The sequence below is a fragment of the Callithrix jacchus genome, chromosome 14, assembly GCF_049354715.1.
Source record: "Callithrix jacchus isolate 240 chromosome 14, calJac240_pri, whole genome shotgun sequence".
NCBI lineage: Eukaryota > Metazoa > Chordata > Mammalia > Primates > Cebidae > Callithrix > Callithrix jacchus.
In genome coordinates this window covers 59,633,920-59,651,506 of record NC_133515.1, presented here as the reverse complement: position 1 = coordinate 59,651,506, position 17,587 = coordinate 59,633,920, and the positions used below count along the sequence as shown (strand labels likewise).

Below are 17,587 nucleotides of genomic sequence, written 5' to 3'. Positions count from 1 at the left end.
TTACATAAAACTCATTATTAACATTTAGTTTGTTTAATACTAAAATAAATGTCATAAATAAGACTCTGCCTCATCAAACTCTTCAGCGCACCATTGCTGAGGTATGTATTTCTTCATCTGTCTTCTTTGCTTGATATTATTATTATATATATATATTTCTACATAAAAATATTAAACACATGTTTATCATTTGCAATAACAAAATACTATCCTGTTCAGGGGTGATATCATAATTTACTTCATCATTCTCCTATTATTGGGTATTTGGGCTTATTTCTAGTTTCTTTGTTGGTCCAGCTATTGGAATTCCAAATGCCTTTGTACTGGTGAAATTTTATCTCCTGAGTTACTTCCTAGGACTGTATTCTTCCGGGCAAGACGCTAGGTCAAAGACCATGTTCCAACTACAAACATTTTTACTTTGTTTTCTCTGTCATGAATTTTTATGTAATGCTGTTTTACAGTCCAGAATTTGAAGGTGCCAATTTTATAATGCACCAGTATTATATAAGAGCATTTATTCTCAGATTCTTTATTTTGAAAATACTTATTTTGAGAGAGAAATTAGATAATATGCTTAATTGTCTAGATTTTGAATTTGAAAATCGTGTGTGGCTAAACAGTTTCCTAAATGTTTCTTGTTTGTGTTTCCTTTTGTGTGCTCTCTGGGGAACATCCCTGACCTGCTGTGGTGGGAATTGGGTACTAGGCCATCCATTTGGGAATATACCCAGCACAATGGTCGGGTTTATATTCCCTTATGATTTACATTTTATTTCACCATAATCTTGTAGGTTTTCAGTGCTTAGTACTTATAAATTTAAATAATATTCACTAACTTTTTTTCATTAAGCTATTGAGCCTGAATTTTAAAAATCACTTCTGAGCCTGAATTTTAAAAATCACTTCTGAGCATCCTTAAATTGTGAGAAATAGAAGTTCAGGATGAACTTAGCCGATGTTTTTAAAACCTGGCAAAGCGTTGGTGACTAAACCTGATGATACATGATAAAAGTCATTTCATTAATAATACAAAGCATAATAACATCTGTATCTAGATAAGTAAATGTTAGTAGCTTTGAGACATTACGTTTAGTATGATAATCATTGAGACATTACGTTTAGTATGATAATCATTTTCTTTTTAAAATTTTTGATACATTTGTGTGTTTATGGGGTACATGTGAAATTTTGTTACGTGCATAGAATGTGTAGTGATCGCGTCAGGATATTTAGGGATGCGTTATCTGAATATTTAATCATTTTCTTATGTCTGAGAATTTTGAGTATGGACTTTTTTTAAACCATGCAAAAAAAAAATCACAAATGGGATAAAGAGATTGGAATATGTAGTTTTATTAATTTATAAAAGTTTTTTTAAGTTTCAGATCTTTATAAAAAAATGAATAAAGTAAATTAGAATAAGCTTGTTATTTAAATGTAATGTTAATATTGATTATTTTCAGCTGGGAAGCCTTTAACAAGTAAAGAAGAAATTAAAGGGATTCCTTGGGCCTCCTGGACTTGTGTGAAAGGCCCTGAAGTGAGTGGAATTTGGCCCAAATACACTGAGGTTACTGACGTCAACTCAGTGGATGCAAATTACAACAGCTCAGTGCTGGTGTCTGGAGATGATTTTGGACTAGTTAAATTGTTTAAATTTCCTTGTCTCAAGAGAGGTAAGGCCAAAAGAGATGTTTCATTGCATAAAGATTTACTGTAAACTATACAGTACAATTAAGACTGATCTTCCTGCTGTCTGGTCCGATACACTCTTGATTTTATCTTGTATATTTATATTTACTCTTCTACAATTTTAAATGGTTAGAATGTGGCATTGATGTCTTCTACTTCTGACATCCTAAGATACGCGGTTTTGCAAATTTAAGTAAGAATTTGCTAATAGAGTTATTACCATATTGTGATTTGTAAGCTTTGTTTCACATTTCAAATAAGTTATTTTTATGTAAATATTCATACTTTATATATAGTCCATTAAAATGTTGCAACTAAAATTCTTTTTTGATTCAGAGCTATTGTGCTTATACATGGAAAAGCAAAGCAAATCCTTTCAAACATAATTAAAATCTGACTGCGGTTGTCCTGGTGATAATACACTTTATAGACCTCTCATCACAGTAATTTTGGAAACTAAATTTGCATAACTGGTGGAAGTTTTGAGATAAGTTTAATTCAAAACAACCCTCTCTGCCCTCATGTTTTATTGTTTTGTTTCGTTTTTAAAAATGTTTGAGTTCAATTATGTCGCATGCTCAAGCTTTGTAGAAGGTGATGAATTAACCACGTGATGACTGTCCTCTTCTTCCTTTGCAAGTTTAGGCAAAGCCCATATTCAGGCTCTTCTGAGACTCCTCAACTGTGCCCGAAAATCTGATCTTAGAAAAGTAATCAACAGGGACATGCTTCTGCCTGAAAACTTTCACTTGAACCATTTTTAGATTAAGCAAGGAAAGGGATTGAAAAATTCAATCAGAAAGTCATTTTCAGCTAACTGGATGTTTTGAAGCAGACAATTATGGTATAAAGGGAACATAAAATGCATAACAAAACCACCATCACTGAGACATCACAAAACAACCATCCATTTAAAATGCACAAGGCACAGGATTACCTCAACATGCCCAATTCATACTCTTCTTTCTCCTGACAAGGGCCCTTTGAGTAATAGGACATATCTTGTTAGATTGAGTAATATACCTGCAGAGGGTAAGTTAGGCCTCCAAGAAAAGTATCTGAGAATTCAGAATTGAGAAGAAACAATTTTGGGGTCAGAGACACCACTACTGGTCTCCGGTGTCACAACTTGGGAATAAACATAACTCAATGAGAACTGGTATCTAGTATATATATCCCCAAGTCTTGTAAGGTAGGCTCGGGTCTGGAAAATAGCAATGGAAATGTGGATCTATTATTAGAACAGAAAGGGTGTGTTAGTCTATTCTTACATTGCTATAAAGAAGTACCTGAGACTTGGTAATTTATAAAGAAAATAGGTTTAATTAGCTCATGGTTCAGCAGGCTATACAGGAAGCTTGATGCTGGCATCTGCTTGGCTTCTGGAGAGGTGTCAGGAAACTTACAATCACGGCAGAAGGTGAAGGAGGAGAAGGGAAGGCATGTCACATGGCCAGAGCAGGAGCAATAGAGCCACAGCAGCCTGGCTAGAGCCAGGTGCCCTACACTGTTAAACAACCAGATCTCGTGAAAATTTGTTCACTATGATGAGGACAGCACCAAGAGAATGATGCTAGCACATTTGTGAGAAATTCACCCCCATAATCCAGTTACCTTCCAGCAGGCTCTGCTTCCAATTCTGGGGATTGGAATTCAACATGAGATTTGGGACACATATCCAAACTATATTAGAGAGGGTGAGTTGTGCTGTCAAAATGAGTCACCATTACATAAAAATCAACTCTGGGTAATGGCACACAGAGGGCATCTGCATGAATGAGGAGAGATGGACAGCCAGATGACATAGTGAGAATAGCAAACCCTCAGCAACCCACAGAAGTATCCATGTCTTCATAGCAAATGGACTTGTGTTCTACTTTTCATGACAGATGGTTTATACATCTTATAATTTGCATCTGAGACATTCAGTCTTCTGTGTCATTTTTGTGCCAGAACTCCTGGTGGAGAGGTGAATAAAAAGTGGGAATTGTTGATGGGAAAAATAGCAGTTGGTGGTATGTGTCTGTCTATAATTTAGGTGACAAGCGACAAGTCACCTAAATTCCATGCACATTTTGAACCTGTAAACAGCCAGATATGAGCAGGTGCTGATGACCATGAGCAGTTGTGGGACATGAGCAGACATTATTGTTTTCCACTGGGATTTTTAAAAACTCACAACCAAGTTAATTTGACATGTTTGCAATTATGTGTGGATAATATTCAGTTGTACAGTAATTAGACATAAGTGCTCTGCAGTTAATGAAAATGGCTGCTACTGGTATTGTGTTTACGTAGCCAAACCAATTTGTTGTTCTCACTTTGACAGTTTTGACATCTTAAAGTAATTAGGATCAATACTGACAGCTTTCCCTGATACCACTTAGACTATATCCTGTTTGATCATCACCACACAGACACTGACACGAGGTAAAATCCAAGGTCTTGCTCAGTGACATTTGCCGTGTCCTAATAGCCTTGGCACTCACCCCTACTTCAAGGGGAGACACTCAGAGGCTCTCCATGTTCCACCTGGTATACCCATTCCTTTCCTCCCTAGCACTACACCTCAGGAACCCATGAAAGTATCCATGTCCCCACAGCAAATGGACTTGCATTGTACATTTTATGGCACGTGGCTTATAGACAACTTGAACAGCCACCTCCTATGATGAGTGTCCTGAATGTTAAGACTTGAGTTGTGGAAATCTTGGATCTTGGATCTTGGAGGAGCCACTGGTGGCCTTCCATATGTCATGGATGAGCTTGATGCAGTGCAGGGACAGGAATGCCAGTATGGCTAGAACATAGTGCACGAGGGGAAGAGTTGCATACCATGGCATTGGAGAGGGTGGCAGGGCTGTGTCATAAAGGCCCCCGGCCGCTGCTAGAAATTGGAGTTGTCTTCTAAGGGCAGTGAAAAACTGTTGATGGTTTTACATGGAGTGATACAACTGATCTAAGTTTTTAAGACTGTTTTGATGTTTTGTGGCATGGTTAGGAAAGGGTAGGTTTCAAGCAGAGAAGTTACCGCGAGAGTCCAGTAAGAGATGATGTGGCTTAGATAAAGGCATTAGGAAGAGACACAGGGAGGTGGTTGGGCTTCAGAAACAGTTTCTAGGGAGAGCTGAGGCTCTTACAGATGGATTGGATATGAGAATGGAGGAAAAGAAAATAATCAAGGATGACTCCTAAGTTTGGGATTTGAACATTGGGGTATGTGGTGGCAACATTTACAGAGCTGGGAAAATGAGAAAAAAGATGTTTGTCTCTGGGAGTGCACATAAGGGCAAGGGGAATGTCTAGGTCTGTTTTCCCTGTTGTAAGTTAGAGGCCCATGTTGGGCATCCAGGTAGATGTGGCACAGAGCTGTGAGTGCTCCAGGAAGACTTCAGGGCTGGAGATGAGCACCTGGCAGTCACACTGACAACACTTTAAAGCCATGGGAGAGGAGGTCGATAGAGAAGGGGTGAGGGCTGAGGTCTGAGCCCTCCTTGTGGTGCAGAGGACAAAGATATCTGGTGAAGTCATTCAGTGTCCCAAGGAAAGCCTTCTGAGAGACAGGTGTGGCCTTCATTTATTCATTAAGTGTTTGTTAAATGCTGTTATAGGTGATGGAGCTATGCCAAAGAGAAAAACAAGCACAAATCCCTGCCCTCATGGAGCTGCTTTTGTTCTACTGAAGGTCCACAGTTAATATACAAGAACATATAAACATATCTGATTGTGAGAAGTGCTATGATGAAAAATAAAGCAAAGAGTGGGAGTAGAGAATGCTGGAGTTGGGCAGCGTAGTGTTGCTGTTCTAAATAAGCTGGTCAAAGAGAAGCTTGCTTTTATGGTTTCATTTGACATGGAACCTGAAGAATGAAGGATCCAGCCATTCAGCTTACTAGGGAAAGAGCACTTCAAACAGCGGAAACAGCAAAGGCCTAGAGGCAGAGAATGCTTAGCGTGTTTGAGAAATAGCAGAGAACAGTGTGCCTGGAGCAGAGTGAGTGAGGGGGAGAGAGGGCAGAAAGAAAACATCAGAGAGATAAGACCTAAGTATTAATGACACTAACACTTTTGCAGGTTCTAGTTCCAGCTTGCAAAGACTATATTAGTTATCTATTGCTGCATAAGAAATTATCCTCTAAACTTAAAAGCTTAAATGCACAAACATTTATTATATCATGGTTTCTAGGAGTCACAGATTCCCAAGAAGCTTAGCTGGGTGATTCTGGTTCAGGGTCTCTCATGAGGTTGCAGTCATGTGAAGGTTAAACCGAGGCCAGAGGATTCACTTCCAAGAAGCCTCGCTCATGTGGCTCTTGGCAGGAGGCCTCAGTTCCTGCTAAGTGAGCCTCTCCATAGATTGCTCGAGTGTGCTTGTGACGTGGCATATAGAGATCCAACAAACAAAGCAAGGAAGAATCTGCAGTACCTTTTATCACATCCTCTTAGGTGTCACCTTCACTTTTGCCATATTCTGTTCATTTTGTGTTAGATAATTTGTGGACCTATTTTTAAACTACTACGAAGGAATAGGCAAATTGATCTGTGAGGAAGATATAAAGGTCAAGGAAGCAAAGAATAGGCCAACACTTTAAGATGTAGAGAGAGATGGGAAGAGTATACCTTGCTCCTCCCCAATCACTCAATTATCAACATTTCCAACTGACCTTAGTTTGAGCCAGTTTGACTTTTTTACTGAAACTGATTTAGGTAACTCTTCAACATAGGCAAGTTTGCTTTTGAGACCCCATGCTTCCTTTCCCTTCTGCAGCAGAATTCCCCTAATTTTTCTTGGAACCCCTAATATAATGGGGCTTACCTGGTCAGAGGATGCTCTCAAAAAATATGTGAGCATGGCATGCAGCAGAAATTTTCACCTTGTAAATCATTGTGTCTCCAGTGGACATTTGAAATTAACACATGTCATAGTCGAACAGATGGCCTCCCCTATTCCAATAAAAAGGATTTCATTTAGAGAAACTGTAAGAAATAGAAATGTTTTTGAAGAGAGGATGGGGTGGTATTTGACCTCCTGAAATCTCCCATGGACTTTGGGGTTCTAGGCCTCCATATAAGATGGACCCTGCTTATTACTTGAGTGCCTTGATGCTGCTGTGTACTGAGCATATGCTGAAGGACTTACTACTGTAGTTCACCCACAAATATCACTTCAAGTAGCTTTTTCTATTGCACTCACTGCCTTGGGGTTAATGTTCACTAAGTAAAGCAACCAGTTTAAGGGGGAGGAAATGATTCTCCAAACAATTTTATTTCCATAGAATTATTTTCTGTTTCCCTGTTGCAAAGGATTGCCTGTTTTATCTTGCATTTAAATAAGGATGTGTAAGATGTTCATTCTCTGTCATTTATTTTCAGAATCAGTGAAGCAATAGGCAGCATATGGAACAGGTTCAGATGTGTTCTGAACCTGTTAAAATGTAAGCCCAAGAGCTTACATTTTAAGACCTATTTTTAGCTTATTGCATATTGGAATAATTGACATATCTTTTGGAGCATTTGCTTATATGTTATATGTAAAATTGAACATCATTTTTGGATATATTTAAACATTTTACTCTTCGACATGAATAGGAGTGGGGGTTTTTTAAATTAATGAACGATTCTTTTTTCATAATTAATTCTCTCAAAAAATATTCTTTCAGGAGCCAGATTTAGAAAGTACGTGGGCCATTCTGCACATGTCACAAATGTCCGCTGGTCCCATGACTTTCAGTGGGTGCTGAGCACAGGAGGGGCTGATCACTCGGTTTTCCAGTGGAGGTTCATTCCAGAAGGTGTCAGCAACGGCATGCTGGAAACCGCACCCCAAGGTAAATCCAGCAATAATTTCTTAACATCATTTTATTTTTAAATAAGCATTTCAAAGAATGATCTAACATGTATTCTATAGATAAGGAGTTTAAGCAATTTTGGAAAATTGATTTTTGTAGTCCTAAAATTTTAAGAAAAGAAAAAACTTTAAATATGGGCTAGTGGGATAATTTTCTTCAAAGGATATTGCTATACCAAATGCAGTGGGACGTCAGCAATGTGACATCAGCAATGTGGTGTCAGCAGCATCAGACTAGGAAGCTCCTGACATTCCCTCCACTCATGGACACCAAATAAACATTGATTCGCAGGTCATTTCCCTCCAAGAGATAGTATACAAGTTGAGAAACTCCTACTTACCAGGCAACTGAAATAACATCCGCATTGGGTAGGTATGAAAAGCTGAGGCACACTCTGGCAGGAACCTGGCCCTGAGCACTGCTTCATGAAATCAGGACAGGAATCCTTACCACTCAGCTTCTCCCTGTGGAGAGAAGAGTTTGGACCTCACACATAGTGCCCTAACTCTAGGTTCCCCATGGATTGACTCTTCTTTCACCAGCTCTGGGAGTGGAGGGCATTAGGCATTTGGGAGTCTCTAAACCACAGGAAAGAAGCCTCAGTTTGATACAAGTGTGCAGGCCTTCCAGAGGCTTCATCCCCTGGGAGCAGTTCTGAGAAGGGGCTAAAAAAAGGCAACCCAGTTTCTCCCTAGAAGGGGTTTATGACACACTTCCAGAGGCTACTTGGCAGCTTGGCTTCTAACTAATATGCAACAGGGAGTTAGAGGGAGCATGAGAAACAGACTGCTACCTCGGAGTCTCTTCTCATCACACATCTCAGTGATAACTCCAGGTCTAATAATATTCTTTGGAGGTCAAACCTATAATCCCAGCACTTGGGGAGGCCGAGGCAGGTGGATCACAAGGTCAAGTGATCAAGACCATCCTGGCCAACATGGTGAAACCCCATCTCTACTAAAAATACAAAAGTTAGCTGGGCGTGGTGACGTGTACCTGTAGTCCCAGCAACTAGGGAGGCCGAGGCAGGAGAACCACTTGAACCAGGGAGGTGGAAGTTGCAGTGAGCTGTGATGATGCCACTGCACTCCAGCCTGGTGACAGAGTGAGACTCCGTCTCAAAACAAAAAAAATCCTTCGGAAGGAGTTTGTCTACACAGTGAGCTCCCCGACTTTTATAGCTTCCACTCAAGGAACTGCATCCTAAACCTCCCACTTCTGGGAGCAGAGAGGACAAAGTATATGAGTGTCTGTCTAGTTCATAGAGAAAAGTGGAAGTTTTATATGGACCTGGAGGCACTTCCAGGAGCTTCTTCCCTTAGAAGCAGTGATGAGAAGGACTCTAAGAATGCACCTCCTCATTTATTCCCAGGTGGGGTTTATGCCATGCGTTGAATGCCCAACTTTCACAGCTCCCTCCTAGAGGGCTCCATCCTAAAGCTTTTTGCTCTGGGAGCAGAAGGGACTAGGAATATTCTTGTCTTCCTATATCACAGAACAAAGAGGTGGTCTTAAATGGGTTTACAAATACTTCCAGGAGCTACATCACCTGTGAGCAGTGCAGAAAAAAGTTGGGAATGTGCAACTCCCATTTGTATCGCACACACTTTCAATGGCATTTTATGGCCTGCCATCTAATGACTTGCATCATGGAGCTAACAGGGCAAACATACAACAGCCTTCCAGCAGCCAGAGATTAGCACTTCATGAGCCTTTGCTCTGGCTCACTCCAGTGATAAATCTGAGCCTACCTGTACTTCCTGGAAAAAGTTTGGCCATATACCAAGTGCCAAACCTTATATAGCTCCTACCCACAGGATTGTCTCCTCAGTTACCTAGCTCTGGAAATTGATGGGGCTTTGCATTCCTGAGTGGACTTAGACCACAGAAATTGAAGAAGCAGAGGTACAGTGGGCCACTTCACGATCTGACTCCCCAGGATCAGAGGGTACAGCCTAAATGTGAGTACGGGCATTTGCCACAGATTCCCTCCTTGGCTTAGTGCAGAAAAAGTAAGCAGTAAATGGCTGTGCTTACTTCACTGTGAGGACAGAAGGAATTGAAACACAGAGCCCATACCCCAACCCTTCCAGCTACATCAAGGGAGTCTAATGTCTTCTACCTTTACAGTCTTGTGGTACCAACAGGACATGGCAGATTTTAAGCTCTGGGGCCACCACAACAGTAGTCTGGACAAACACACAGATTAAAACCATTGGCCAGTCAGATTGGTGAGATCCTTCTTCTATACAAGGCCACTCTGACAAGACAAGGAGAAGGAGCTTTTTTTTTTTTTTTTTTTTTTTTTTAAATCTAATGCATAGAAACCAACACAGAGTGTCAACGACAATGAAGAAATGAAATTCCCAATAAAAGAACAAGATCTCTCAGAAAGCAACCCCAGTGAAGTAGAGAGATGTGATTTACCCAACAGGGAATTCCAAATAATAGTATACAAACCCTCAATGAGGTCAAGAGAGCAATACTAGAACAAATTGAGAACTTCAGAGATAGAAAGTGTTTTTTAAAAGTACCCAATAAATTTTGGTACTTTTAAAATATTTTCTCTGAAGATGGTCTGGGTGCGGTGGCTCATAACTATAATCTCAGCACTTTGGGAGGCCCAGGCAGGTGGATTACTTGAGGTCAGGAGTTTGAACACCAGCCTGGCCAACATGGTAAAACCCTGTCTCTACTAAATACAAAAATTAGCGAGTGTGGTGGCCCACATCTGTAATCCCATCTGCAAAGAAGGCTGAGGCAGGAGAATTGTTTGAACTCGGGAGGCAGAGTTTGTAGTGAGCCAAGATTGTGCCACCACACTCCAGCCTGGGTGATAGAACATGACTCCATCTCAAAAAACCAAAAACAACAACAAAAAACTTTCTCTGAAGAATACTGTAACTGAACTGCAAAATTCAATAGAGAGGTTCAACAGCAGACTAGATTAGGCAGAAGAAAGGAACAGTGAGCTTAAAGCCAGATTACTGGAAATCATCCAATCTCAGAAACAAAAAAGAGTAAAGAGAGTTTAGAGACTTACGGTGGTCCAGCAAGTTACGTGTTACCAACATGCCAAAAAGAGAAGAGAGAGATGGGCAGAAAACTTGTTCAAAGAAATAATGGCAGAAAAATTTCCATGCCTAGGGAAAAAAATAAGCCAAATCTAGGAAGCACAAAGGACACCATGTAAAGTGAATATAAAAAGATGTACCCCAAGAACATCTTCATCAAATTATCTAAAGTTAGAGGCAGAGTATTGAAAATAGTAAGTGGAAAGAGAATCATCACACCTTAAACTCTATAGAGGTTTAAGGAAACCTCTATAAAACCATCAGCAGATTTCCCAAGTGCATGTTGAAGGTCTAAGGTTTATGTGAAGAATTAACCTTGGGGGATAGCAGGAGAGAATACATTTCAGCTTCCTTAGGACAATTGTAACAGGCAGAGGGTCTGCTCAGTCAGGCTGTAGGGGGACAGGGTAACCTTTGAAATGGAAGTGGCCTTCAGAATGGGGCTCAAGGAATGGTTCATGGCTGGGGCCTATGTGTTCCCATTCAATGGACATATATACAGACATATATATATATCTTTTCATTTATATCCAGTCTGATGTCAGCAGGGATGAGCAGGTGATAAAATGAAAGACTATATGAATAAATGTTGGGAAGAGTTCTGCAGTGGTTTGGGCCATGACAATTAGCAACACTCAGTGGGCATGTTAAAAGGCTCAAGAGGATCTGTATTGAAGTAAATGGTTGCATTTATTTTTGCCCCAGCCTTTCCGTTTATAAAACCTGCTCATTTTGGGCCAGGTGCGATGACTCATGCCTGTAATCCCAGCACTTTGGGAAGCTGAGGCGGTCGGATCATGAGGTCAGGAGTTCAAGACCAGACTGGCCAACATGGTGTAACCCCGTCTCTACTAAAAATTACAAAAATTAGCTGGGCATGGTGGCTCATGCCTATAATCACAGCTACCTGGGAGGCTGAGGTAGGAGAATTGCTTGAATTGCGACCAGGGAGGGGGAGGTTGCAGTGAGCTGAGATCGAGCCACTGCACTCCAGCCTAGGCTACAGAGCGAGACTCCATCTCAAAAAAAAACCAAAAAACAAAACCTGCTATTTTACAAAGCAAAGTTGAAAACCCAGGTTTCTACTATCTAATAGAAATGTGTAAATGACCAACCTGGGCAGCATGGCAAAACCCTGTCCCTGCAAATAAAATTTTAAAAAATAGCTGGGCATGGTGGTGTGCACCTATAGTCCCAGCTGCCAGGAGGCCAAGGTGGGAGGATTGCTTGAGCCCCGGAGGCAGAGGTTATAGTGAGCTGAGATTGTGCCACTGCACTCCAGCCTGGGAGACAGACCCTGTCTCAAAAAAAGTATAAATGGGTTTTGTCTGCCTAGTGAGTGGTGTGGAAAAGGAAGTTTCCCTAGTCTGTTAATGTTTCTGAAAGGAGTGAAGGGTGGGCTGAACTAAACCAAAAGATGAAAGAAAGATGTTTTCACAATATATAGTAAATGAATACTATGGTATAGTTTTTATTTACTTTGCTGGCATAAAAGGAAAAATATTTGAGGTAATTTCAGCTGCTCAGAGTCTCAGAATTTTTGCTTGTTTCTAATGGGTTGTTTCTCTGCAGAAGGCGGAACTGATTCCTACAGTGAAGAATCTGATTCAGATTTATCTGATGTGCCCGAATTGGACTCTGATATTGAGCAAGAAACTCAAATCAATTATGATCGCCAGGTCAGTAAGCGGGGAGCAATGAAAATTTGTAACCCAGAACGGGATCTCATTGGATTTGGACATTGCACTAATAATGACTCATACGTAGACAAAGAGAATTAATGCAAAAACAAGAAAAATAGTCTACTTTGTGCCTTTAAGTGCAGGATAAAACCAAAGTGTTTTCCCATTCACACCATTAAAATTTATTTCAGTGGAACGTAATTGCAGTTTCAAAACTCAACCCTGGGTATTTGGGCTTTTTGCCTCCCTAGCACCTGAAACTGAAAATACTTTTTTGAAGAAAAATGTGCAAGGTAGCCGTAGGTCTTTTTTCACTTTCTTAGCAGGTTATGAAAGCATGTGTTTTCTTTACAAGGATGGATACGCTGGAGGCATGGTGATTTGCTTGTGAGCTTGTTAGCCCAGTTTTTCTATTAACTTACTGCAACCATTATCCATTTAATTAAAGTAATTATCCATTTAAAGTAAAAGGTCAAATGTGTATTAATCTCTGCAGTCAGATATTACCTCTAGTAGAAAAGTTGGTCAGTTGCCTTCAATTTGTTTTGGAAGTTGACATATCATTTTAGCACTGAACAGTGAGTGTTCAAGCAGTCCCTCAGAGGGATCGGAACACATACCGCCTTGTTATGGCAGTAACCATGGGGGTTCTCTTTTTCTTCCTTGTCACTTACCAAAGGTATGTGAAGTAGATTCTGTACATGAATGTGGAATGAATAGAACTTCAAATTTCAGATACATCAACTGTCAGTGTTGCCAGTGGAGATTTAGGATATAGGGCTATGGCAGCCACCATGTATTGAGAGAAGTTGAGTATTTTGCCCAGGTCCATTTCACTTGTAGTATTAGGATAACATTGCTTATCTAGGCTTCTCTCCAAAGTGCACATTCTATGCACTACTTGGTTTGCCTTTATATAAGCACTAAATTGGAATATTTTTCAGCCCATAATCATCACTCATTGGATTGAAAAATTGGATTTGTACCAAGACAGTCTAATGGTTTTGGGTCAACCCCATGACTAAATCAGCTTGACTGTTTATTGACACATTGTATTATGCAATATGACTCCTAAAATGAACCCCAAGAGAGATTGTCTGTGGCCATACAACCCTGAACATACTCGATCTTGCCTGAAAGGAAATTATTAATGTGGAAATATTATGCAGACACTAAACAATATTATACTCTGGTATCAGGAGATAATAAAATTTAAACAGAATGCACACAAAATTTAGGAAAAGAAATCTTTAATTGGGAAGGATTTGTTTAATAAAATGATGCCAGTAGAAGAATGAAAAGGAACCAAGCGCAGTGGCTGATTCCTGTAATCCTGATGCTTTGGGAGGATGAGGTGGGAGAGTCACTTGTGGCTAGAAGTTTGAGACCAGCCTAGTTAACATAGTCTCTGTATCTACAAAACAAAACAAAAAAAACAGCTGGGCATGTGCCTCTAATCCCAACTACTCAGGAAGCTGAGGTGGGAGGATTGCCTGAGCCCAGGAGTTTGAGGCTACAGTGAGCCATGATCATACCACTGTACTCCAGTCTGGGTGACAGAGCAAGATCCTGTCTCTAAGAAAAATAAATAAAAGAGTGAAAAGGTAGACATAAAATTCATGCCTACAACTTAAATAGGTTGAATATTCCGAATCCGAATTCTCCAAAATTTAAAACTTCATAAGTACCAGTATGATGCTCAAAGGAAATGTGCACTGGAGCAGTTTGTATTTTGGTTTGGATTTGGAATGCTCAACCAGTAAGTATAATGCATATATTCCAAGCTCTGAAGTATATTCCAAGCTCTGAAGAAACCTGAAATCTGAAACACTTCTGATTCTAAACATTTCAAATAAGGAATACTCAACCTGTATATTCTCCCTCATGTTTCACTTTCCAATGCTTTCACCAGTATGTGATTTACATTCACAATATTCCTGAACAGGGATTTTTAGACTCAATTGTGCAGATAAGAATTTGAGGCCCACAGAGGTTGTAAGACCTATTTAAACGGTAGAAATACCAAGACTGGAATTCATTGCTCTAAAGTAAATCTTTGGTGAACTGATGAAAACGTCATGAATTCAGATGAATAATTATCTTTAGATTCTAGAACCTTAGTTAATTGCATCTGTAGTAGACAAAACAGTAGTGAGATTTCTTCTGACTTTTTAAAAATGACTTTTGATCAAATCCTAAACAGGGACCTTATATTTTATGATTTTTAAAAATAGTTTGATTAGGTAAAAACTTAAGATGAGAAATTATTACTAGATTGGATTTCATTTTCCACATGTTAAATGGACATTTCTTGGTAGTAAAGTGTAAATACATAGTAAAAAACAGATTGAGTTTTATGTACATTTAAATGGTACAATGAGCAGCACATTTTAGGTCCCAAGTTAGACCAAGATTGATCTTTGCTGTGTATCTCAGATCTGTTATGATGCATGAAGTTATGAAGGGAATGTAATTCCAAAGAGGGATTTTAGGAGGAAATCGTCATGACTCCTGAGGTCCACATTTTTCAAATCTCAGAATCAGCAAGAGATTTCTGGCCTTAGAAAAAATAAAATATTTTATTTATATTTTACTGATATTTAATTTCCTTTAAAATTTACTAATCTATATTTAGATGTTAAGAAAACAGTAACAAATCAAGACAGATTATTTTAAAATCCCAATTATTTTAAAAAATGTCATATTAGTTTTGTTCATTAGGAAAAAGTAATATTCAGTCTTGTGTCTTATGTTTTCCAAAACATTGTATTGAAGCAAGTAAAGATTTTACAAGAATGCCGAGATACTGATGTTTGTGGAACCCGATGAAAGGCATCTCACCCAGATGTTTCTGTTGTACTTTAAGGTTTACAAAGAAGATCTACCTCAGCTAAAGCAACAAAGTAAAGAGAAAAACCACGTAGTGCCCTTCCTCAAACGAGAAAAGGCTCCCGAGGACAGCTTGAAACTCCAGTTCATACACGGGTGGGTGGTCTGTCGTGAGCACCCGTGCGTGTTCTTCTCTCTGCCTGGCTGTCACCAGCCTTAGCACCAGGCTTTAGGGGTCCCCTCTCCTCAGTGTCGTCCTCCTTCAGGCTAGCTCTTCCCTGCAACGTGTACTTGTACCTATGGTTGCTTTTTAAAGTATGACTCTCTGTCCAGTTTTCTCGTTGACGTTCTTTGGCCATCACAATGTGATTGTCTCTAGATTTCTCAGACTTCATGTGATTCCATGACATCAAGACTACTGCTGCTCATTGCTGCTGTATTTTTTTCTCATCACCATCTTCACTTCCTCTTTCTCCTTCCTCTAATCCCTTGTTCTGTTCACTGGCTCCACCATAGGACAGCATTTTCTTCAAATGTTTTTTGCACATGTGCCCAAAATAACTTTGAATTTTGTAAAATTATATGCACCCTTGCATATTTTAAGTAGACAACTAAAACTTTTTAGTGTAACTTTAAATGGTTGAGAAGACTATATCTGTATTTTGAATACATCAGTCCTTTAAGTGGATGCAAAGGAACCTAAATGCCATAAATATTTGATTCTCACTATCATCAACTTAAAAAATATGTGTGGCAAAACACAGCAGCTCATCCCTGTAATCCCAGCACTTTGGGAGGCTGAGGCAGGTGGAACACTTGAGCCCAGGAGCTCTAGACCAGCCTGGGCAACATGGTGAAGTCTCATCTCTACAAAACCTAGCCAGATGCGGTGACATGCACCTCTAGTCCCAGCTATCCAGGAGGCTGAGGTTGGGGAATCGCCTGAGAGGGGAAGGTCTAGGCTGCAGTGAGCCACGATCTTGCCAGTACACTCCAGCCTGGCTAACAGAGGGAGACCCTGTCTTAAAAGGTGAAAAAAATACATGAACAAATCCTTCTATAACAGGAGGATATTTTACATCATTCATATTTCTACATAAGCTCCTATCTCCATTCTGATTTTTCCATAAGATTTTACCCTAACATAATGTTTTTATGCTTGAGAGTTCTTTATCACTATATCATACCCTCTGCAAGAAAAAAAAATTATTTTCTGGGAACATAAGACTCTACCGCAGCCCAATACAGTATCCACCAGCCACACACATGGCCACCGAACACTTAAAATACATACGGCTATTCTGAGAAAAGATGTGCTCTGTCTGTAAAATGCACACCAAGTTTTTGAAGACTTACTATGAAAAGAGGAATGTAAAATATCTTACAAGCTTTTATATTGATTACATGTTGACATAGTAATGTCTTAGATGTGTACTGGATTTAAAAATGTTACTCAAATTTGGTTTCATTTTTTTCTAATGTGGCAACTAACAAATTTTTAATTACTTAGGATCATGTTATTCTTTCTATTAGATAGTGCTGCTCCATTAACCATTTCTTTGATTGGATTATAATTATTAGTAAAAATTGACTAAATCAACATAAATGTATTACTAATTGTGACATATAATTATTAAGCACAGAAAACTTTTATTGGAAATTATTTTAATACAGTGGATTGGTTTTCAATTGCAAAATTGGTGCATGTATATTACTTATTGTTAGAATGTAGTAAAATTAAGCATTGAGAGTATTCCCAGTTTGCATTTTTTTAATAGATGTAAGCACTAAGAAAGTTAATTCTCTTTAAAGTAGGTAAGAGTGGAGGCAATTTTATAATAGCGATTTTACTCAATTCTTCAAACTCCTGTGATAGGCCAAAAAAGTCATATTTAATTTTGATATATCACAAAATGATGATCTTTCAGCTAATAATTCCATTAAGTCTCTGTACAATTTTGTTGAAAGCAAAGAATTGGAAATCCCTTGATTTGCAGGATTTCTTAGCCAGTCATTAGAGTTGTTTTCTTTCGACATCCTTGCTTGTATTTTGAATTCTTACTTTGTTTTGGTGTCCCTGGAAGGGTCTATGCTCCAGAGTAATAAACGGTCGTAGGATTTTAGATGGAGGAGAGGAATGGCTTTCTACAGTAGGAGTAAGGTGTTTCTGAGAGGGGAGATTGGGAAGGGAATACATGAACCTCATCACAGATGTGTTCTCAGATGATCATTTTTATGAAAAAGTGCACACAATAGCTGAGGATTTGGGAACAGATTCTGTTACAATGGTCAGTGTCCATGTGCCTCTTTGAAAGTCATCTCATGCCCTCAGACAGCCACATATCACATTGCTGTCCTGTGTGACACCTGGGGTTCCACTTGTACGTGTTCACGCCAATATGTTAGCCTTGCATCTGACACCTTCCGCCCCAGGTGTTGGCTGTTTGTTCAACCACTG

General features: G+C 39.4%; 1 protein-coding gene across 4 annotated transcripts in view; it reads left to right on the top strand.

Moving 5' to 3' along the window:
- EML6 (EMAP like 6) overlaps positions 1-17,587 on the top strand; it is a 275,731-nt gene that overhangs the window by 149,531 nt on the left and 108,613 nt on the right. For all 4 annotated transcript variants that reach the window (XR_013526605.1, XM_035272567.3, XM_078349319.1 and 1 more), the window contains 4 exons: positions 1,467-1,679; positions 7,356-7,523; positions 12,191-12,297; positions 15,167-15,285. Coding sequence is in view for 3 of the 4 variants with exons in the window: in XM_035272567.3 (XP_035128458.1) it covers positions 1,467-1,679; positions 7,356-7,523; positions 12,191-12,297; positions 15,167-15,285 (607 nt within the window). In the remaining variant the exon portion in view is untranslated. The remainder of the gene's footprint in view (positions 1-1,466; positions 1,680-7,355; positions 7,524-12,190; positions 12,298-15,166; positions 15,286-17,587) is intronic.